The sequence below is a fragment of the Capsicum annuum genome, chromosome 9 (assembly GCF_002878395.1).
Source record: "Capsicum annuum cultivar UCD-10X-F1 chromosome 9, UCD10Xv1.1, whole genome shotgun sequence".
Classification (NCBI taxonomy): domain Eukaryota; kingdom Viridiplantae; phylum Streptophyta; class Magnoliopsida; order Solanales; family Solanaceae; genus Capsicum; species Capsicum annuum.
Window position 1 is genome coordinate 11,688,121 of NC_061119.1, and position 19,519 is coordinate 11,707,639.

Here is a 19,519-nt window from a genome sequence, read left to right on the forward strand (position 1 = left end):
TTATGCCAGTCATCAAATCGTTCATGGTCACTTTTTCCAATGTCATAGTTCCTAGCAAAAGAAATTTTAAAACAAAAACACAAAAAACAACAAACTAGTTAATGTTAGAAAATAAAACATCCTCACAAGCTCTCGCACTTTGAAATGCCTCTCAATTAGCTCACAAGTGTTGGTAACTCGTTTATACTCCAAGGAGATTACTTGGTACCAGTTGGGGCTCGAGGTCAGAATAGATTCTCTTTTGAAACAACTCAAAGAAAATACATACGGAGTTGAACCAAGAAACTACAACGAATTTAAAATAGATAAAAGCACACAAAGAAACGTAGATACGAATAAATGGACATAAAAACTAATTTACAACCTAGTAGACAATTACTAGTTAGTTAATTAGCAATAGAATCAACAAATTGCAACTAAGAAACAAAGATTAGAAACTAAGAAATAAAAAATTTGAGCCTAAATTTGTAGTGTGAATAGTAAAACGTGACATGGCAGCCACGTATTGATTGCGGTCGTAACAAATTTTATTTTCCAAAATTAGAAGTCTTGAACAATTTGTGATTTGGAATTGGTGGGAATTGATTTAGGAGAAAAACAAGTCTTGAAATCTTATTATCAAATTCAAAAGTGGAAGACTTGACTTTTTGTACTATCCCCCTTAAAACAAGGTCCTTAAAATAAGGAAATTTGTTGGGAAGTGATTGACTAGTTGATGGGTGATGGTAAATCTTTCAAGACTAACAAACTTTCACCTTTTTCTCTTCAACTTTATAGATCTAGTATACACTTTATTTTAACAAGTCTTGAAAGGGATGAAGAACATCAAGAACAACTTCAACTATCACCAAGAACACAACAATCCCAACAACCAATTCCAACAACAACAATGCCAATAAATCACAGCCAAGTCCACCAAGATGACAACACAACCGGCTAAGGCTTTAAGTTCACAACAACACTTCAACAAATGCAAGCTCAAATTTAGATGTTGACTCAAGAGTGTTAGTGATGAAGAAAACTAACACTTGAAACACCAAGAAAAACAAAATAACTCTTAGATCTAATGCTCAAGTCTCGGCCAAACACAACAAACTTTCGGCCAAGATCCAAACTCAAGAACACTACTTTTTTTTATATATATTTTCAAGTAAGCTAGCCCAAGATTGATCTTGTGGGAACAAAATCAAGCCATGCTCTGATACCAAATAATACAAGATCGACAAGGAAGACACTAACACACACCAAAACAGTCCATGATTTGAAGAACCGAGGACCCCTTTTGGTGACCCCTCTCGGATTCACTACACAATAACAATACAAGCATGATAACAACAAGATTCTAAGGTATTCAAAACCTATAATCAGCGAGCCACAAACTAAGATTACAACACAATAACAAGAACAAAAATGACACAACAAGGTCTCGGGTTTAGACACCCAAAACCAAGAATGAACACAACAACAATAATAAGATAGAATGATAGATAACTTGACACACAATACACAAACACTGTGAACCAAAGTGTATATTGAACACTAAGACCCAAGAATTCATACAAATAACATCAAGTTCTTACGGTGACCTCAAGGGAACGGAATCCCCAAGCAACCAATGTTTCAAAACAAGCAACCAACACAAGTGATTCCACACTTGTCACAGGTGATATCCACACTTGTATGAACACTCTCAAAGAGCTCTCAAAATATCATCTAAGTTATGACAAAATGACCTAACATGTTCTATTTATAGCCTAGGTTTCAACTTAATACAAAATGAGTAGAATGCCCTTAATGAGCCAAGACAAAAGGGAGGCCTTAGAGTGTGGGACTTGTTCTCTACACTTCAAAGCTTGTTCCATTGGTTAGGCAACCACCCGAGCTTGAGTCTTTATGTATTGATCCACAATCACGATCGTACTTGTATCATACCCTAGTTTGGATTTTCACTATACTTTCTCTCAAGAGATGAGTTCTTCAATATCAATCAATAACTAAGTGAAATAATCCTAAAATATTCTATTTATAATCTACTATAAGACGAAGACAAAATGACCAAGGTGCCCTTAATGAGTGGGGCGCCTATGGAGTGCAAAGGAGAGACATAAAATGACCAAGACACCCTAAATGAGAAGGGCAGTCATGAAGTGTTCAAAGAGATCTTCTTCACACTTCAACATATGCAATCCCTTGTGTTATTTTTGGCTTTCACACTTGTTCTTTATCACTTGGACTGTCGAGTGTCTCATCAAGGCAAGCTCACAAGCAACTATCAACACACAGAATTAATCTATTGTGTACTCAAAATGGGTCTCCCATGCATGTCGTCGTTCCCTCAATGTGACCACACCCGAATTCTTCATGTGTTGGCCTTGCATAATGTCATCTAAAGGTATGATGGCAATTTGGCTCGTATCAGGGGGGGCCGATCCCAAGTAGCCTGGGATGGGTGGAAGAAGAGGTCTCGAGATCGAGCGTAGCTTGAGACCTGGGGGCTAGGTGGTCCTAGGAAGACTAGGACGGGTGGAGGGGCGGAGCCAGGCACCCATAAAGAGGGCGGTCCCGGGCTCGGATAGAGCCTGAAACCCGAGAAAGAGAGGTTCGGTCCTGGGATTGAGCGAAACCTGGGATGGGTGAAGGGAGCGGTCCCGGGCTTAGGCGGAGCCTGAAACCCGGGGTGGAGGGAGGGCATCCCGATCTCGGGCAGATCCTGGGACGGGGGGAGGAGGCGGTCCTGGGCTCGGGCAGAGCCTGGGAAGGGGTCAGTCCCGGGCTCGGGCAAAGCTTGGGGGGGGGGCGATCCCAGGGAGAGGGGGTAGGGATGGGCTTGGGCGTGGTCTGCGATCTGGGCGGGGAGGGGCCTCCTGGGCCTTGGCGTGGTCCCGAGTCCCGACGGGAGGAGGTTCTTGGTCCCTGGTCCAGGTAGGGGCGGGGCTCCCGGGGACGTGGTTTCGGGTCCAGGCGGGGACGGAGGCGGGAGGGTTGGTCCTGGGCTTTGGCATGGTCCCGAATTCAGGCGGGGGAGGGGCGCGAGGGGGAGCGAGGGGTCCTGGGCCAAGGCGTGGTCCCGGGTTTAGGCGAGGGTAGGGGGGGTTTCCGTGGTCTAGGCAGGGCGGGAGGAGGGTCTTGGGTAGAGGGGGGGGGGCCTTGTCCTTTCCCTTCTAATACTTCATATTTATGATAAATCGTCCATATTCAGTTACACACCTAAAGTTTCTGAAATGGTATGCATTTTTGTGCATATCAAAACACAAAAATGGTATGCATGCTCATCAGAAAAGGGTCTGAAGAGTATACGAACTACCTTCTTAGCGTTTTTAAGATTATAAAAATCCTTCAGGCTAAACTCGTCCTACAAATCAAATAACTTTTCCATATCAGACTTCAGATCCATATTCTACTTTTAACTTATTTCTTCAAATCTCAACCTGTTCAAGATCCACAGAAAATGACTGATACAGTTGTTAAAGCACTAGAGATCAATCACTAAGCAAAGGACGGGGTGGCCTTGGAAACAGTAAGTTCTCTCCTGCATTAACTTTATTATGCTTATGAGAGGACCACGATTGGCTTTTCTTACAGTGTGTTGCAGTGGTGAGTCTTTACGACCTTGTTTTTTGTCTCTTTGTTCTTTAAGATATCCATATTTTTTTCTTCTTTCTTCTTCAAACTATTCATTATTAGATAAAGGTGGCTTAAGGAAACATGGGAAGAGAGTTGCAAGTTGCCTGGGCAAGAGGCATAGCAGGCTGGATCATAATTTTGGGCTTGTGTATATTATCAATTTAAGGTAATAATTTTATAGTGTTTCTTTCTAGGATTGTACTATTCTTTGTCAGTGCATCACTTTCTTTAAAGTTGATTTCTGAAGGTCTGTGTGTATTTGTAAAGCTTAACCCATATTGCTTTTCCATTTCTAATCGTGCTAGCCATGCTATACGTCAAATCTGGATTAATCAGGCCAGTGGACACTGGAGGATGGTTAAACAAACAAACAAAAAAACACTTTCTTTGAAGCATTTCACGAAAAGTCAACAGAATTTGAGGCCAGTGGATACAATGTGAATTTATGTCATTCTCAAGAAAGCTGTTTCCTATACGGACAGAAGAAACGAAAATAAAGAAATATGAAATACTCCTTGTGAAGTTTTCTGATATATGATTAGGTGCAAGGATGTTAGTTATAAAATAGACCAATGTGAATAATTATTTGTTTGGTTTCAGAGGACATTGCTGCTGGAAAAGGAGGACATGCTAAATAGTTAAATCAATAATGATGTTATATATGGAATATTTTATGCTGGAAACATGACCATCAGTCATAATACCAGAAAGTAAAACTCCTTTGTTAGTTATAAAAGGAATAATTTCTGAGATCTCCCTCCATTTGCCTTATGTAACACTTGGTTACCTTATAAGGTTTGAAACTTCAGGTTTGCCTCTATTAACACTTGGGGATCACTTCCCATCTTCTATATGTGGGATGGATACTCCCATGATTTTGGCATAACTTCTTTTTCTGTTTTTGATAATTATGGTGTTTGGATCAGTTTGTGTGAGCCTCGACTAATTCTACTGGATACACGCCACCTCCCACCAGCAACCACTATCATCTTCTTTATAACCATTAACCATGGTGTTCGAGTCAGCTAGCATACATCTCGACTAGTTTCATGGGATACCTGCCAACTACCATCAATAATAGGTATCAGGTAGTTCTGTCTACCAAAGGCAGAATAAAGGAAAGAAATCACTTAGTGTTTTTGTCACTGATTGAATTTGAACCTGAGACATCATGGTGCTCAACTCACTTTATTGATCACTAGGCCACACGTTATAATTTTATCCTAGATTTAGCTAACATACATAATCAAACACGAGATAAACTAGTCCCGAAAATAGTTCACTTATTGGTTGAAATATTACTAAGTACCTCCCTTATTTTGATTTTTATAACCATACTAGTTTTAAATAATAAAAGTTCTTTATATTCCAAGCTTCTCTGCCTCAAGTTACGGGTAAGGTGTGTGTACATTCTTAACTCTTCAAACTCCACTTGTAAGACTAGACGGGATAATGTTATCCTTATCATATATTGCAAGCTTATAATATTTTTAACTTCAAACAAGATTTCACTCTAATTAGAAATTCACTCTACTCCCCTAGAGTGATTACAAAATCGAAAATGGACATCGATAATAGAGTTTTCTTCAAGGCAGCAGCACCACAGACAGAAAAAATAGTGAAACACAATCTAATGACAAGCATTTTAGAAAACTCTTTAATTGAACAACTACCATTCACCATCAACCTCTATATTTTTCTAAAATGAATTTATTAACATAGTACTAGATAAATTTACTACTTTATTGAATTTCATATTTAGATAAAGATATGTTTAATATGTTCAAATATTAAAAACAGACAATCTTAATTTACCTAATATCAAATCTTTAAAATAGCAACAACAGCATACCCAGTGTATTCTCACATAGTGGGATTTGAGGAGGGTAGAGTCGCAGACCATACCACTACCTTAGGTGAAGTAGAGAGACTATTTTCAATAGACCCCCGACTTAGAATCGATAACAGTATAACAAATACAAAACATAAATGCATATAAACTAGTACAGTATGCAAAATAAATTAATACCGCTAGCCACAAGATAATACTAAAAACTATCTATCCGAAACCATTGACATCATTCAACACCACAAATAAGAAAAGTCAGACACAAATAAAGAACACTCCCTTACTATTACCGACACACTCTCACCCCCTAATACTCTACTTTAATCCGCGTTCTCTACACTTTGCAATTATTGGTATCATTTTACCTTCTCTGTTATTCATCAATTTAAAAATAGTTTGATCCTATTATTTTTATTAAACTTAAAAAGATCTTCGCAAGCTCAAGTGATTTTGAATTAACAATGACAAATAAGTTTATCAATTAAGTGGGCAGGCTCCTTCAAGTTTTAAAAATTAGGTACAAGTGACAAATTCTTTTTATTTTTATTTTTTTTTTACATTTTTGCTTCAACAACTATAGAAGTTGTCTCCACAACTATCAAAGTTGTTCGATAACTGTGCAAAGATGTTACAATTTTTATAGTTGTTGAGACAACTAATGCAGTTATTGAATAATTGTCTCCAATTATTGAGCGACTTTACTTTTTTAACTTAATAATATTGTGGAACTCACTTGTCACATTTATTTAATCGAAGACTTGAGAGGTACTCTCAACTCCTTTTTCTCTCAAAAAAAGTATTCCTTAGTAGAAATCACCCTCAGTAAAAATCACCTAAATATGGATGGTGATTAGGACTGGGTATCTTCTTCTTGTTGTTGATATTAATTCAATGTTTGGTATGATATTTGAAAGTAAAATTTCAAAATTAAAGTATTCTACTTCGGATTTGATACAAAGTATTAATACCATTTGATATTTCGTATTTACTAAATATCGAATCATTTATCAAATAAAGGTCCACCTCATATATATATATATATATATATATATGAACTTACAAAATAATGTGATATTCATGTATTATATTTACCGGAAAAAGAAAGAGTCCTTCACAAAGAATAGAACGTGATCAAAATAACACCATATATATTAAGTGTGAAACAACTGTGAGGTAGTTATGCCCCGCCAATAATACAACCTGTGTTTTCTTTAAATAAAAAAAAAAAAGAAAATTTTGCATAAACTTCTATATATAAAAGTAGAATCAATAAAGGAAATATATCATTTGTTGAAGACACATAGCAAGAATCAATATGCAAATAATATTGATACACACTTGGAGAGATGGAATGACAAAAGTGAAGGTCACTTAACAGTAAAATTAATTTAGAGGAGTAGAAACAGATCATATATAGACACAATTCCAAGTTTAAAGTTCTCATTATCATAACACTTGTTATATATACATAATTTAGTAGTTATAAAATTAATTAAAATATTGTCTCATAGACCGCGCCAGTTCAATCACAAGATGTTGACATAAGGCATAGCATCAAACATATGCAAAACGTTTTGCTCCCACATGCCAAATGAAATATTATTTTCAAAATAAATTAGGGTTCTCTTAGTCCCTCGCTTCCCTACATTAAAGAATTTTTGAAATAAATTTTTGATTCTTCCTGCTATTGCATAAGAAAATTAGGCTGGAGAATAAAAACTAAACTTTTTCTTGTGGTCAATGAAAGCAACAATCTCTGAAGAGAAGGCAATACATTATATTTCAATATAATATCTCCCCGATCACCAATACTTCTCCATCATTGAAAGTCTCCTGCAATTTCATCCCACCATCAAAATGATTAAAATTATGAAAGTACACTCACAGATAAAGAGGAAAAGTACCGAGAGAAAATAATGATGTCTTGATTAGTGAGGACGGACTTGACTCTAGCACTATCTTTGGACTTTGACAACTTAATCTCATGCACTCCTGTTACGGATTTATCTTTTTCACTTGTTCGCTCATAACTTGACGATCACCAAAATAAAAAATTCTAAATAATACAATTTAAATACGGATTTATCTTTACTCTTAGGAGTATCATTCTCACCATGAACACTATATAAATACAATTTTTAAAACTATTAATCAATAATAATAATAATAAATATACATAATCAACCATATCGAACACAATTTGAAAGGCATAAAATTACAAAAAAAAAAAAATCATTTAAAAACTTAGTAATGACAATTATGGTATCTTAACCAAGTGATCAATTGCAACCATGCATTGAAGTCAAAATCAAAATCATTATGCAAGACACTATATTGATCAAGATGGCCATCACACATGGATATATAAATATAGAGGTAATGAAGTCGGCATAAAATTTTGTTCTCGTAGTTGTTATGACTTTAGAATTTTAATTGGGGCAAAATATAATCTTACATCTAAAAGAATTGTGTGTACTTAAAAGAAAAATTAAATAAAAATTTTAATTTAGGTAAAATATAATAAATTTTACATCTAAAAGAATTGTGTACTTAAAAGAAAAATTAAATTAAAATTTTCTTATCCAAAATAAGAAAATAATTTGGGTAAAATATAATAAATTTTACATCTAAAAGAATTGTGTACTTAAAAGGAAAATTAAGTTACGTAATTTACCTTCACACAAATTATACTCTTCAAAGGACTCTATATCTAATACACCTATATAATTTTTTACTTTCGACTTATTTTTTTTTTTTCACTTTGAGGTTTTTTATTAGGACTCTTTTTTTTCTCTTTTCTACACGCCAATTCAGGAAAATCTTTTTTCCCACTTTGAGGTTTTATTAGATTTAGGACTGTTTTTACGTTTAGATTTTAATTTGGGTAAAATATAATAAACTTTACATCTAAAAGAATTGTGTACTTAAAAAGAAAAATTAAGTTACTTAAATTACCTTCTCACAAATTATACTCTTCAAAGGATTCTATATATAACTAGTTTAGGTGTACGCGCTTACTTTAATAAGTTCAAACATTATATTAAATAAGATATTTGTTTAAATAATAAAGATAAATATAATAATTAAATTTAATATCTTTTGAGTATGTAAAGATGGAAAATGTATTTATTAAACCCAATTTTTACCAAAAATATTTTTAAAAGTCGACCGACATTCATCTACCATATGTAAATTGCAATAAAATAATATAATGACAGAGACATCAAAATAATATAACTAAATCTAATCTTTACACACAAAATTTTATTAAAGTCTTTCGACGCTCATCTACCCCTGTAAACAATAACAAAATAATACCATAATAGAAATATCAAAATAATATAACTAAACTTAACCTTTACATAAAAAAAAATTCTCAAAATCGACCAACATTTATCTATCTCCCGTAAACTGCAACAAAATAATACGATAAAAGTGATATCAAAACAATACAACTAAACTTAAATTTTACACACAAAAATTTCTCAAAGCCGATCGAGATTCATCTATGAACTGTAAACTACCACAAAATAACAAACTAATAGAGATATTACGATAATACAATTAAACCTAATCTTTATCTAAAAATTTTTTTAAAGCCGACCCACATTCATCTAGTATCTGTAAATTAAAATAAAACAATAAGATGGTAAAGATATCAAAACAATATAATTAAACTTAATTTTTACACAAGAAATTCAATGATTTTGAATGAAAACAAAGAAGTTGCGGGTTAGAAAATCAAGCATCCACCATCTAGACATGCAATTGAATCAAGTTAAATGAACATCAATCATATTCTCCCAATAGACAAATCGGTTTGTTCTCTAGTTTAACGTGTATCTCAATATTTATAGAAGTATTTCCTTAATAAAGTCTTATTTTAGGAGTATTTTTTTAATTGAACAGTAGAAAGGAAAATATTAATTAATTTTCCTACCATATATTTTAGGAGTCTCGTATATTTTAGAAAGTGTAGTAGAAAGAAAAATATTAATTAATTCTCCTACCTTATATTTTAGGAGCCCCATATATTTTAGAAAGTCTAGTTAATATAATAAAAAATAATTAAATAATAAATTAAAAAAATAGTAAAAAAGACTTTTAATAAAGAGTAAAAAGTTTAAATCACTTTTTTTATAGGTCTTCATACATTTAATATATTATATAGATAGATATATAGATATATAGATTATAGATATAGATGAGAATATTCCAAAGGTCAAAACCTTCTATTCTACTTTACAAATTACAATAATCAACAAGCTTAAAACCCTCCGCTCTGTTGCAAAGTTGTACCCTGCAAACATAATATATAACACCTATCCACCATAACATGTATTAATAATAGCCAATAGGTAAGATTTGATGGCTAAAAATTGGTGGGAAGACATTCTGTGATATTATCAAAAATCGTATCAAATCGAAGTTAAAAGTTAAACTATAATATTTGATATTTATTTTCAATTATCGATAATCAAATTATCAAATATTAACTTTAAAAATATCAAATTGAATACCGAACGTACAACATGATGGGTAAAAGTAAAGGTGTACAAGGAAAAAAAATCAAAATGATAACTTATCTGATTTAATTCCACACTTTGTCAAATCAACAAATATTTGATGACACACTCAAAAAAAAAAAGAAAAAAAAAAGGTTACCACATACTTGAGTGTAGATAGTCAACGCAAATACGCAATTGATTAAATTTTAGGAAAAAAATGCTTTCTTTGAAGTGGAAGTAATTTTCAAAAGTTGAATAAAATTAGTTGCCTTCCTAGAAGTATTTGTAAAAGTTTGATCAAACATAAATTACTACTTTAGTATTGATATACATATTCTTCAAATTGAACATTAAAATTCAATATGTTATTTTTCAAAATTACTTTTCTGAAAACTATTTCTGGCAAAAAACACTTTTTAAAAGAATTCAATTTTAAAAGTTTGGCCTAATAATGTCTAAAGGAAAAAAAAAAAAGTTGTGTAAGTATTCGTAAACTGTTAGAATCTTTTTAAAAAAAAAAATGGGGGTAGGGAAATGGGGGAGGGGAATCGAACCCTTACCAATAAGGTAAAAGTTCAAATAACTAAACGACTAAGCTACTAAGATTCCCCAACTTATAGAATCTCAAAACACAAAGAAAACACATTTTAAATAATTAAATCCACATAGGTTTATTAGGATTTGTAGACCACATAAAAATCCATTTAAAAAATACGTTAAAACTGCCACTTTAAATGCAAGCTTAAAATACTTACATTGCGATTAAATAGTTTTATATAATCAATATATTTTAAATAACTATAGTTTTTATATTACTCAATCAATTATAATACTAACTGGTTATTTACTATATTCTTCAAATTATCAAATTAGGATTTCTATAAACAATTTTGCCTGTTATTATAAATAACTAGATTCTTATGCTTCGATCATCACTAGTGAATTATGTTGGACCAGCATCGAAATTAAAATAAATTGCAAAAATTGCTAAATCAGTGTCTATTAGTTGTCAAACACTGCAAATATTTGTATAGATTATTGCACGATCTACTGTGCTTTTTGTTGTTATTGCTCTCACTTGTCACTACGTCACATCAACAACTTAAATTCGAGATCATCTTAGCCTGATAGTGTTAAAAAAAAAAAATACTCCATATATTAACCATTAATAAAGTTACTCTTGCTATTTCAATTTGTTTATCCTACTCCTATTTAGTTCGTTACAAAAGAATGTCTCTTTTCTATTTCAGCAACTCACTAGTCGTTGCTATCTACTTGACATATTTAAGATCATGAGATTTAAGCAGGCATTTTAATATGTATATTTTTTTAGAAAAAAATAACATAAACATACACCTTAACTTATCATATTTACACAAATTTCCACCCTTACAAAATAATTATAAAAATCTCAATTAATTATGTATCTTCATTGAATGTACCAGAAGCTAATTATATATCTAAACAGATACAAAATAATAAAAAAAAAAAAATCAAAAGCTAATTATGTATCTTTACAAAAGAAAAAAAATTGTCTTCGTTGGATGTATTGAGAGCTAATTATGTATCTCGACAGACCCAAAATTGAGATTTTCAGTAATTATGCAAATCTCAAATATTTCTGTAATTAAGCTCCAAACTGTTGAAATTTATATTATTTTTCAAATCATAAGATTCGAAAATCTTCTTCACGTTGTTAAATTGGGTGGCAAATCAAAATGAGAGAAATAAATTGAAACTAGTAGAACATTTTAGGTATAGTTGACTACAATATGCTACCAATAAAGTAGCAAAATGACAAAAGTTGAGATTGTAATCCATCCATCTTTCAATAACTATTAATTCTGTATATAAACAAAGCCCAAAACACAAGTTAATGTCATTATTTTCCTAACATCTCATTGACTAATGAACCAAAACGTCAATAAAGTAGTTAAAGCTCATTAAGAACAGTATTCTTTATTATGCAAGAAAAGTGTAACGCCATAGATTAAATTTTTCTGTTTCTCATCTTGTTTTTATATTCAAACTAAAATCTTATTGTTTTTCTTAACTATTCCATGTGTTAGATAAGCCAAACCTTTGTAATATTCGATCGGCCAGCCGGCCGGAGAGCTACTGTCTACCAGCAAGGTTCCATCTGCATAAGGTAATGATCAAGAATGTATGTTATAATAAAACAAGTAAAAGAGAAGGGGGACAAAAAGACAGGAACTTTAAAACTTTTGTTAGTTTGTTCTCTTATGGGGACTAGTTATGATATCCCTTCCATGATTTAGTTGAGCCGAGGGTCTATTGGAGACAGTCTCTCTACCTTCACGAGGTAGAGGTAAGGCTGCGTATATATCGCCCTCCTTAGACCCCGTTTTGTGAGATTACACTGGAGATGTTGTTTTCTTATGTTGTCCTGTGAATTTGCAGCCTGGGTGTTAGTCACAACATAACAGAGTGAGTCTGGTTAACTCCAAACGCTTGAGTTTCTGGTTGTTTCCTAGACTGAAGCAGTTTTTCATAACCTTACCAAACAAAAGAAGTCACGATCAAGTACCAAAGGTGCGGTCCTCCCCGTTGCCCTTGTTTCATAAGCTGCTGTTTCCGTATCTTGATTTCTGATAGCCTTCTTTTCCAACGCCTTCTCTTAAAAGGAAAGGAGATTTTCAGGGCATTCTTGATGGACACTCCAAAATCGAATCATCAACGAAGAGGGACTCCACCTCCTGTCTTGATGTCTCAAACACTCTGGTCGTCAACTGAAAAACCATGCAAATCAGGATTTAGATCAAATGATGAAAAAGGGGTTAATGTGAAAGTTGTACTGCGTTGCAGGTATGAACTTGGTTAAATTTTCCATTGCTTATTCTACACGTTCATACAACAACTATGCCTTAATCCCAACCAAGTTGGGATAGGCCATTTAAATCGTCACTGTCCATGTCGATGCATAGAAGTGTATTATGCTGGCTGTCAGCCTACCGCAACAAATGCAGTTACTTTAGGGGTGTGTATTATGTCATCACTGAGACTAATTATCAAAGTGACATTTTTGTATTTCAGGCCTCCAAATGAGGATGAAATGAAGGTGAAAGGACCTATGGTGATCTCATGTGACGAGCTGAAACAAGAAGTCACTGCAACCTTGAGCACAGCTGCTAAGCAAATAAACAAAACCTTTCTCTTTGACAAGGTTTTCTTCTTATACTGTATAAGTTTAAATCATTCTATACCTTTCATTATTACAAAAATTTGTGTAGTAACATATATTTTACCCGTTGATGCCACAATATTTGTTAGGTTTGTGGTCCATCATCTCAGCAAAAGGACTTTTATGATCAGTCTGTGGCTTCTCTAGTTCAGGAGGCTCTTGAGGGATATACATGTACGATTTTTGCTTATGGTCAAACTGGAACAGGAAAAACTTACACAATGGAAGGGGAAGCAATTAAAGATAAGGTCTCCTCTATTATCTCTTCATCATTTTTTTCCCCCTCAAAATGTAAGTCGGAGACAGGATTTGAAGTTTATGGGTTCTGAACTTGTCACCGAACTTGTAGCTCATTTTGATTACTGGGTTAGCTATTAAATATTTATACAAATATATTGAATTTTCTAATACAAGTGCAGGGTCTAAGCAAAAGTTATTGAGTTCATCTGAACCATACCTTATATTGTAGCCCCCTAGTTTTGTTGGCTTATCATTTTGTATATCCGTTTTCAATGTTGATGCTTGTAGAATGGCGAATTTCACAAGAACGCTGGAGTAATTCCTAGAGCTGTCCAGGATATTTTTGACATTTTGGAGTTGCAAAAGGCTGAGTACACTATGAAAGTTGCATATATAGAGATATACAATGAGGAAATAACAGATCTTCTTTCCCTGGACGAGGAATCAAAACTGATTGATGAGAAGCAGAGAAAGCCATTAGCCCTTATGGAAGATGGAAAAGGCGCAGTTTTCATTAGAGGTGTAGAAGAGTTGACGGTATCAACTGCAGATGAAATCTACAAACTTTTGGAGAAAGGCTCTGCGAATAAGCATACAGCTGAGACACTTCTCAATAAACAAAGCAATAGGTCTCATTCAATATTTTCCATCACCTTACATGTTAAGGAATGTACTCATGAGGGACTGGAACTGATAAAGTGTGGAAAACTGAATCTTGTTGACCTAGCTGGATCCGAGAACATTTTACGTTCTGGTGCAAAAGAGGTACACTACTGGAACTTCACCTGTCAATAATCTCCTCAGAATAATCCAAAGTTATTATACCATTTCACTTACGAGTTTAACTTCCATACACTGATACGTAAAAGAAAATACACTATCGATCACCTGAAATATAAGTACTAGTAAAAAAGGGCAATCCGGTGCATTAAAAGCTCCCGCTATGCGCTGGGGTCCACGGGAAGGGCCAGACCACAAGGGTCTACTGTCTGCTGCCTTACTTTGCATTTCTGTCAGTGGCTGTTCCACAGCTTGAACTTGTGACCTCCTGGTCACATGGCAGAACCATTGACCAGTAACTGCCAAATATAAGTTGGAAATCGTTACCTGGAAAACATAGCAGGAAACCTACAATAAACAAGTTAAATTACACTAACACTGTAAAAATTCTTTACCATGCCATGTATTTTAAGTTAAATCCTTCAATTTATTACAGTGCGATTTAAGGTTCATAATGGCATTCTTTAAAATCCAGGGAAGAGCAAGAGAGGCTGGTGAGATAAATAAGAGCTTGCTTACCTTGGGCAGGGTCATCAATGCTTTGGTTGATCACTCTGGACATGTTCCATACAGGTATAGAACTTGTACACTCATATTATATATACATTGCAACAGATGTTATAATACAGAAGCAACAACTGTAAAATAATTCATGGGATCTCAGGGATAGCAAGTTGACAAGGTTTCTAAGGGATTCATTAGGAGGAAAAACAAAGACGTGCATAATTGCCACGGTTTCACCATCTATCCAGTGCTTGGAAGAGACTCTCAGTACTCTTGAATATGCTAATCGTGCCAAGCAAATTAAAAACAGGCCAGAGGTAGTCAATTTTATTCTTTGGAAACTTGTTTTTAAATGATTTTAGATAACCATGTATTTCATCCTCGAGTACTATTTCCAGGTCAACCAGAAGGTGACAAAATCTGCCCTAATCAAAGATTTATATGTGGAGATGGACCGCCTAAAGCAAGGTTATAATGCGACTTGTAGTTTGAAAATTTATTAATTTATGGCTATTATAACAGTAGGCATTGAAGGGATACCGTTTGTTTCCGTGTGACCTATAGATCACGGGTATGAACCGTACAATTAACCACTGATGCTTGCATCAGGTAGGATGCCTACAAAACACCCCTTGGGGTGTGGCCCTTCCACGGACGCTGCATGAATGCAGGATGCTTCATGCACTTGGCTGCACTTTATAACAATTAACAATAGGCATTCTTCTTTGCACTGTAGAATTACATGCAACAAGGGAGAAGAATGGAATCTACATACCACAAGATCGTTACCTGAGTGAAGAGGCAACTCAGAAGGTGCAATTACCATCAATATATCTGGAGTGCTACTCTTGATCTGTAAAATAGTAACAAACTTTATTGCTCAAATGCTTTTTTCCCTTTTCAGGCGATAGCTGAGAAACTAAAGTCCACAGAACTTGATTTAGAATCCAAAAACAAGGTAACACCTGATCGATCTTGTAGGCAGCTTATGTAAGTCCTTATTTATTCCAAGATCATTGAGAAGCTGCACATTCTGAGCAGAAATTGATAGAGCTTCAGGATCGTTATGATTATCAGCGACAACTGACAGCAGATTTAACCGAACAACTTGAGATAACACGGGTAGAATGTTACTTGAACAAGTTATGTTTTTACCAATATAGCCAGAACATGGAAGAAAACTAAACTTCCCAGCCCCTATTTTATGGCAGAGTGAACTCAAAAATGTTCAAGCTGAACAAGCTATCAATGATCTTGAAATGAAATATACCCAAGCAAAAGAAACGATTCAAGAGAAGGATTATCTAGTATCCAATCTCATTAAATCTGGTAAGTAAGCTCTGAAGCGTGTCCCGACAACTAATTGAGATATAAAGATGACCCTAAGCTTTCCTGAATCCTACACTATGTAGGAGTAAATATGTATCGGTTAGTGGGACATTGGTATATCAAAGAAGTTATATTCTTGAAATTACTGAAATCTGCATATTTTACCTTGGGTTATTCAGAAAAAGCAATGACTGATAAAGCACTGGAGCTTCGAGCTGAAGTAGAGAATGCAGAATCAGAGATGTCCAGCTTGTTCGCCAAAATAGGTTCGCACTACTATCTCTTCTGGTCTTTAGTCTTTATCTGGTTGACATAGTTTCTCCTTCTAACATGTTTCTTATGAAACAGAGAAAAGTAACAGTAGAGAGGAAAGAAACAGAATCCTTATGCAAGGTTTCCGCAACAAATTGACAAAGCAGCTTGAAATTTTAAAGAGAAACACAGCAGTTTCCGTAACCAAACAAGAGCAGCAATTGAATTTAATATTAGAAAATACACAATCCTTCTTAGCTACTAAAAGAAAGGTACAGTGAACATTTTTTGACATACGGTACTCTGATTATCTGTGACCTGAAAATGGAACTAATCTTTCTTGATTTTAACGGCAGGCTACAGATGAATTGAAGGCACAGCTCCAGAAGCTAAAAGACAAGTATGGATCTGATATCCAGAATTTAGCTGCTCCAGCCCAAGAACTTCATGAAAATTCTCAGTTAGCTTTTAGCAAAGTGAATTCAGATGTATCAAAGCATTCTTCTGCCTTTATGGACGTAAGCAGAGATACTCTTTCAGTCAGTGTTACTATCTTTCCACCTTTTCATCACACAATTTTGCCTGCATACTAGTGCAGCTTGTTGGAAAGATTTCCGCTGATATTAATGATGTACTCAACGGTCTACAAGGTAGCATTAGGGAACTTGAGGTGAAGATAAATGCTTTTGTGCGACAAGAACAACAGGTACATAGGCATGCTTTAAATTTTCTTTCAGATACTCTTAATTTGTGCATCTAACTTTGTTTATTTTTCCGCCATCATCAGTATCACACAAGAAGATATCAAGAAATTCAATTAACCTCTGAAGTTCTCCTCAACTTTTTCAAGACCTTAAATACATATATTTCAAAATTGAGACTAACGGATGAAAAATCACAATCAATTAATGATCAGCAACTCTGTGCCCTTGAGGAGAAGTTTGAGGTATTTATTTGTTGTTCCGGACCATCATTGGAAATGAAGATGTCGATCTTGGTTTCTTTTCACCCTTTGAGTTACTTCTGTAGGAGCTGGCTGCAGGTGAAGAGCGGCAACTGATAGAAAAAGTTGCAGAGCTTATATCAGCTTCTAATACTAGGAAGAAAAGGCTGGTACATGCTTCTCCATTGCAACTTGTACATACTTTTTATGGTTTTAGAATTTATACTAAATAATCACAGTTTGAGATTGCTATTCCATAAAGGTTAAATTTGTGAATGGAACTCACACCAGTATCAAAGCCTTTTCATGAATTTTCTAATTCATATAGCATGAAATAACTATAAGACCGTCTCTTTCAGGCAGAATTTTATCAAAACACTTCGATTTTTCCTTTTCTTTAGGTTCAAAAAGCAGTCAATGGCCTTAGAGAGTGCTCTAAGGCCAAAACCAGAAATCTTAATGCTGAGTTCTCAAACATACAAGGTTGCGCTAATTCTGCTTATGAAGAATGGACAAGCTACATAGAAAGCACAGAAGAAGAACATATCGGGGATTCAACTAGATCGGAATTTTGGAAGAGTTGCCTAGCAGGACACATTGAATGCTGGTTGAGTTTGTTTCCGATTATATAAACTGATAAGACTTGTATTTTTTGCTTTTGGATTGTATATATTCAGTCTTACATTTTTCATCTTAAATTTCAGCTTGGAAAAATCAAAGGGGGTTGAAGATGGATGGAGAAATGCCCAAGAATCTCTCCTCTGCCAACAAACAGGAAATATCAATTCAATTGATAGCATCATGAAGTGAGATATCATTTCACTGTATCAATTATTAGCTGAATTGTGTTTTTACTTTATATTTTTACCTCACTATCTTCAGGGACGCAACGGAATCAAATGGAAAGATCAACACTCAGTTATCCTCCACATTGACTTCCATACTAGAAGAAACAGCTATTTCCAATAGGAATCTTACTTTTGCTATGGAAAGTATGTTGCCTGCGAATAAATAGCAATTTTTTCTTCCTTTGATATTGCAAGAACGTGATCGAGTCTTACTGCAACAGACTCATACAGTTGAAATTGATGCAGGTCTGCTGAAACTTGATCACGATGAATGTGAGAAGATCTATTCATTTATTCATCCTTGTGTTGAGGGTATGAAACAGATGAAAGACAGTCATTCCTCTGAAGTATCAGAAATAGCAGAAAGTGCAGGAGAAGTATTGACAGACAAGTACAAGGTAAAAGCTCAGAAAACTAAGCAAGTATAAATGAGATCTTTGACATTAAAACTAAATAGTTCAATACTTGGTCAGTTTACACCTTAATACTACTATAATCTGTAATTTTATATAGTTAAAATTCTCTCTCTTCACCATTCAAGAACCGATTTTCACTTAGAAAACCTAGCGCCAATACTTTCTCCTGTATCAAGGGCCACTAAGATAAGCAAGACTACCATTTCAACAAAAATTATCATGTATGGGAATTTCAATCAAGATACCTGAATAAGACTTTAGTTCATTTCAAGTTCTTGACTCGAGTTTAGCAGGATGACAAGTTTATTTTCTTTGAATTTATATAACAATAAATGGAATTCTCCACCAGAAGAAAATTATCAATTAATGGTAATCTGTGAATGAGAACTTTTTGGTTTTCTTTGAACTTACTTGTTTACCACTGTCCACGTGGCACATGCTATCTTCAACTAAGACCTTTTTTCGGATTCCTATGGTTAGGTTGATGAACCGTCAGGCTCAACTATGAGGAGGAAAAGAGTTAATGTGCCAAGTAAGGAATCTATTGAAAATCTCAGAACTCCTTTACTCAAGGAGTCACTCAAGTCATTTCAAGGCAATGGAATAGCAAAACGTGCTAACAGAGATGTAAATGCAACCAAAGGAGCATGAGGATGTTCAGTTGGACTCCAGATGTTTCTTTCAAAGTAGGATAACTGATTTAGAGATTTGATCATCGAGGTTACTGGTAACCAGATGTAGTGTTCCAGTAAAAGAGCAAAGGCATGTCATCTTGTGAATTGGAGCCTCAGAAAATCAATATTTCTTTATATTTAAGTGTTCTAGTCATAGTAGAAAGTCATACTAATAACTACCATAAAAAAATACACTATGTTAGTATTCAGTGCATTATTTTTGAAATTTCCACTTTGATTTAGGATAAACAAGGGTCTTGGAATCTAGAACTGATGTATTAATCTTTAATAATATCCCTACATAGGTTGCTGAACCATCAAACTACAAAACAAAGAATATATTGCTCAAA

General features: G+C 34.3%; 1 protein-coding gene across 1 annotated transcript; it reads left to right on the forward strand.

Moving 5' to 3' along the window:
- Positions 1 to 11,856: 11,856 nt before the first annotated feature.
- LOC107842908 (kinesin-like protein KIN-5D) lies at positions 11,857 to 19,418 on the forward strand. Its single transcript, XM_016686957.2, has 24 exons — positions 11,857 to 12,130; positions 12,403 to 12,534; positions 12,627 to 12,807; positions 13,036 to 13,165; positions 13,273 to 13,431; positions 13,712 to 14,188; positions 14,679 to 14,776; positions 14,868 to 15,024; positions 15,106 to 15,175; positions 15,444 to 15,520; positions 15,612 to 15,665; positions 15,749 to 15,829; positions 15,919 to 16,036; positions 16,216 to 16,302; positions 16,385 to 16,560; positions 16,645 to 16,806; positions 16,887 to 16,994; positions 17,076 to 17,234; positions 17,318 to 17,401; positions 17,633 to 17,838; positions 17,936 to 18,037; positions 18,114 to 18,223; positions 18,326 to 18,477; positions 18,976 to 19,418. Exons 3-24 carry the CDS (start codon positions 12,653 to 12,655, stop codon positions 19,144 to 19,146), a joined length of 3,093 nt encoding a protein of 1,030 aa, XP_016542443.2. The 5' UTR covers positions 11,857 to 12,130; positions 12,403 to 12,534; positions 12,627 to 12,652; the 3' UTR covers positions 19,147 to 19,418.
- Positions 19,419 to 19,519: the final 101 nt, after the last annotated feature.

Excerpts from the sequence above, each read along its gene's own strand:
- LOC107842908 (XM_016686957.2), top strand. The coding sequence starts at position 12,653 with ATGGACACTCCAAAATCGAATCATCAACGAAGAGGGACTCCACCTCCT. Across the intron at positions 13,166-13,272 it reads AAACCTTTCTCTTTGACAAG|GTTTGTGGTCCATCATCTCA; the intron begins GTTTTCTTCTTA and ends AATATTTGTTAG. Across the intron at positions 15,521-15,611 it reads GTGAAGAGGCAACTCAGAAG|GCGATAGCTGAGAAACTAAA; the intron begins GTGCAATTACCA and ends TTCCCTTTTCAG.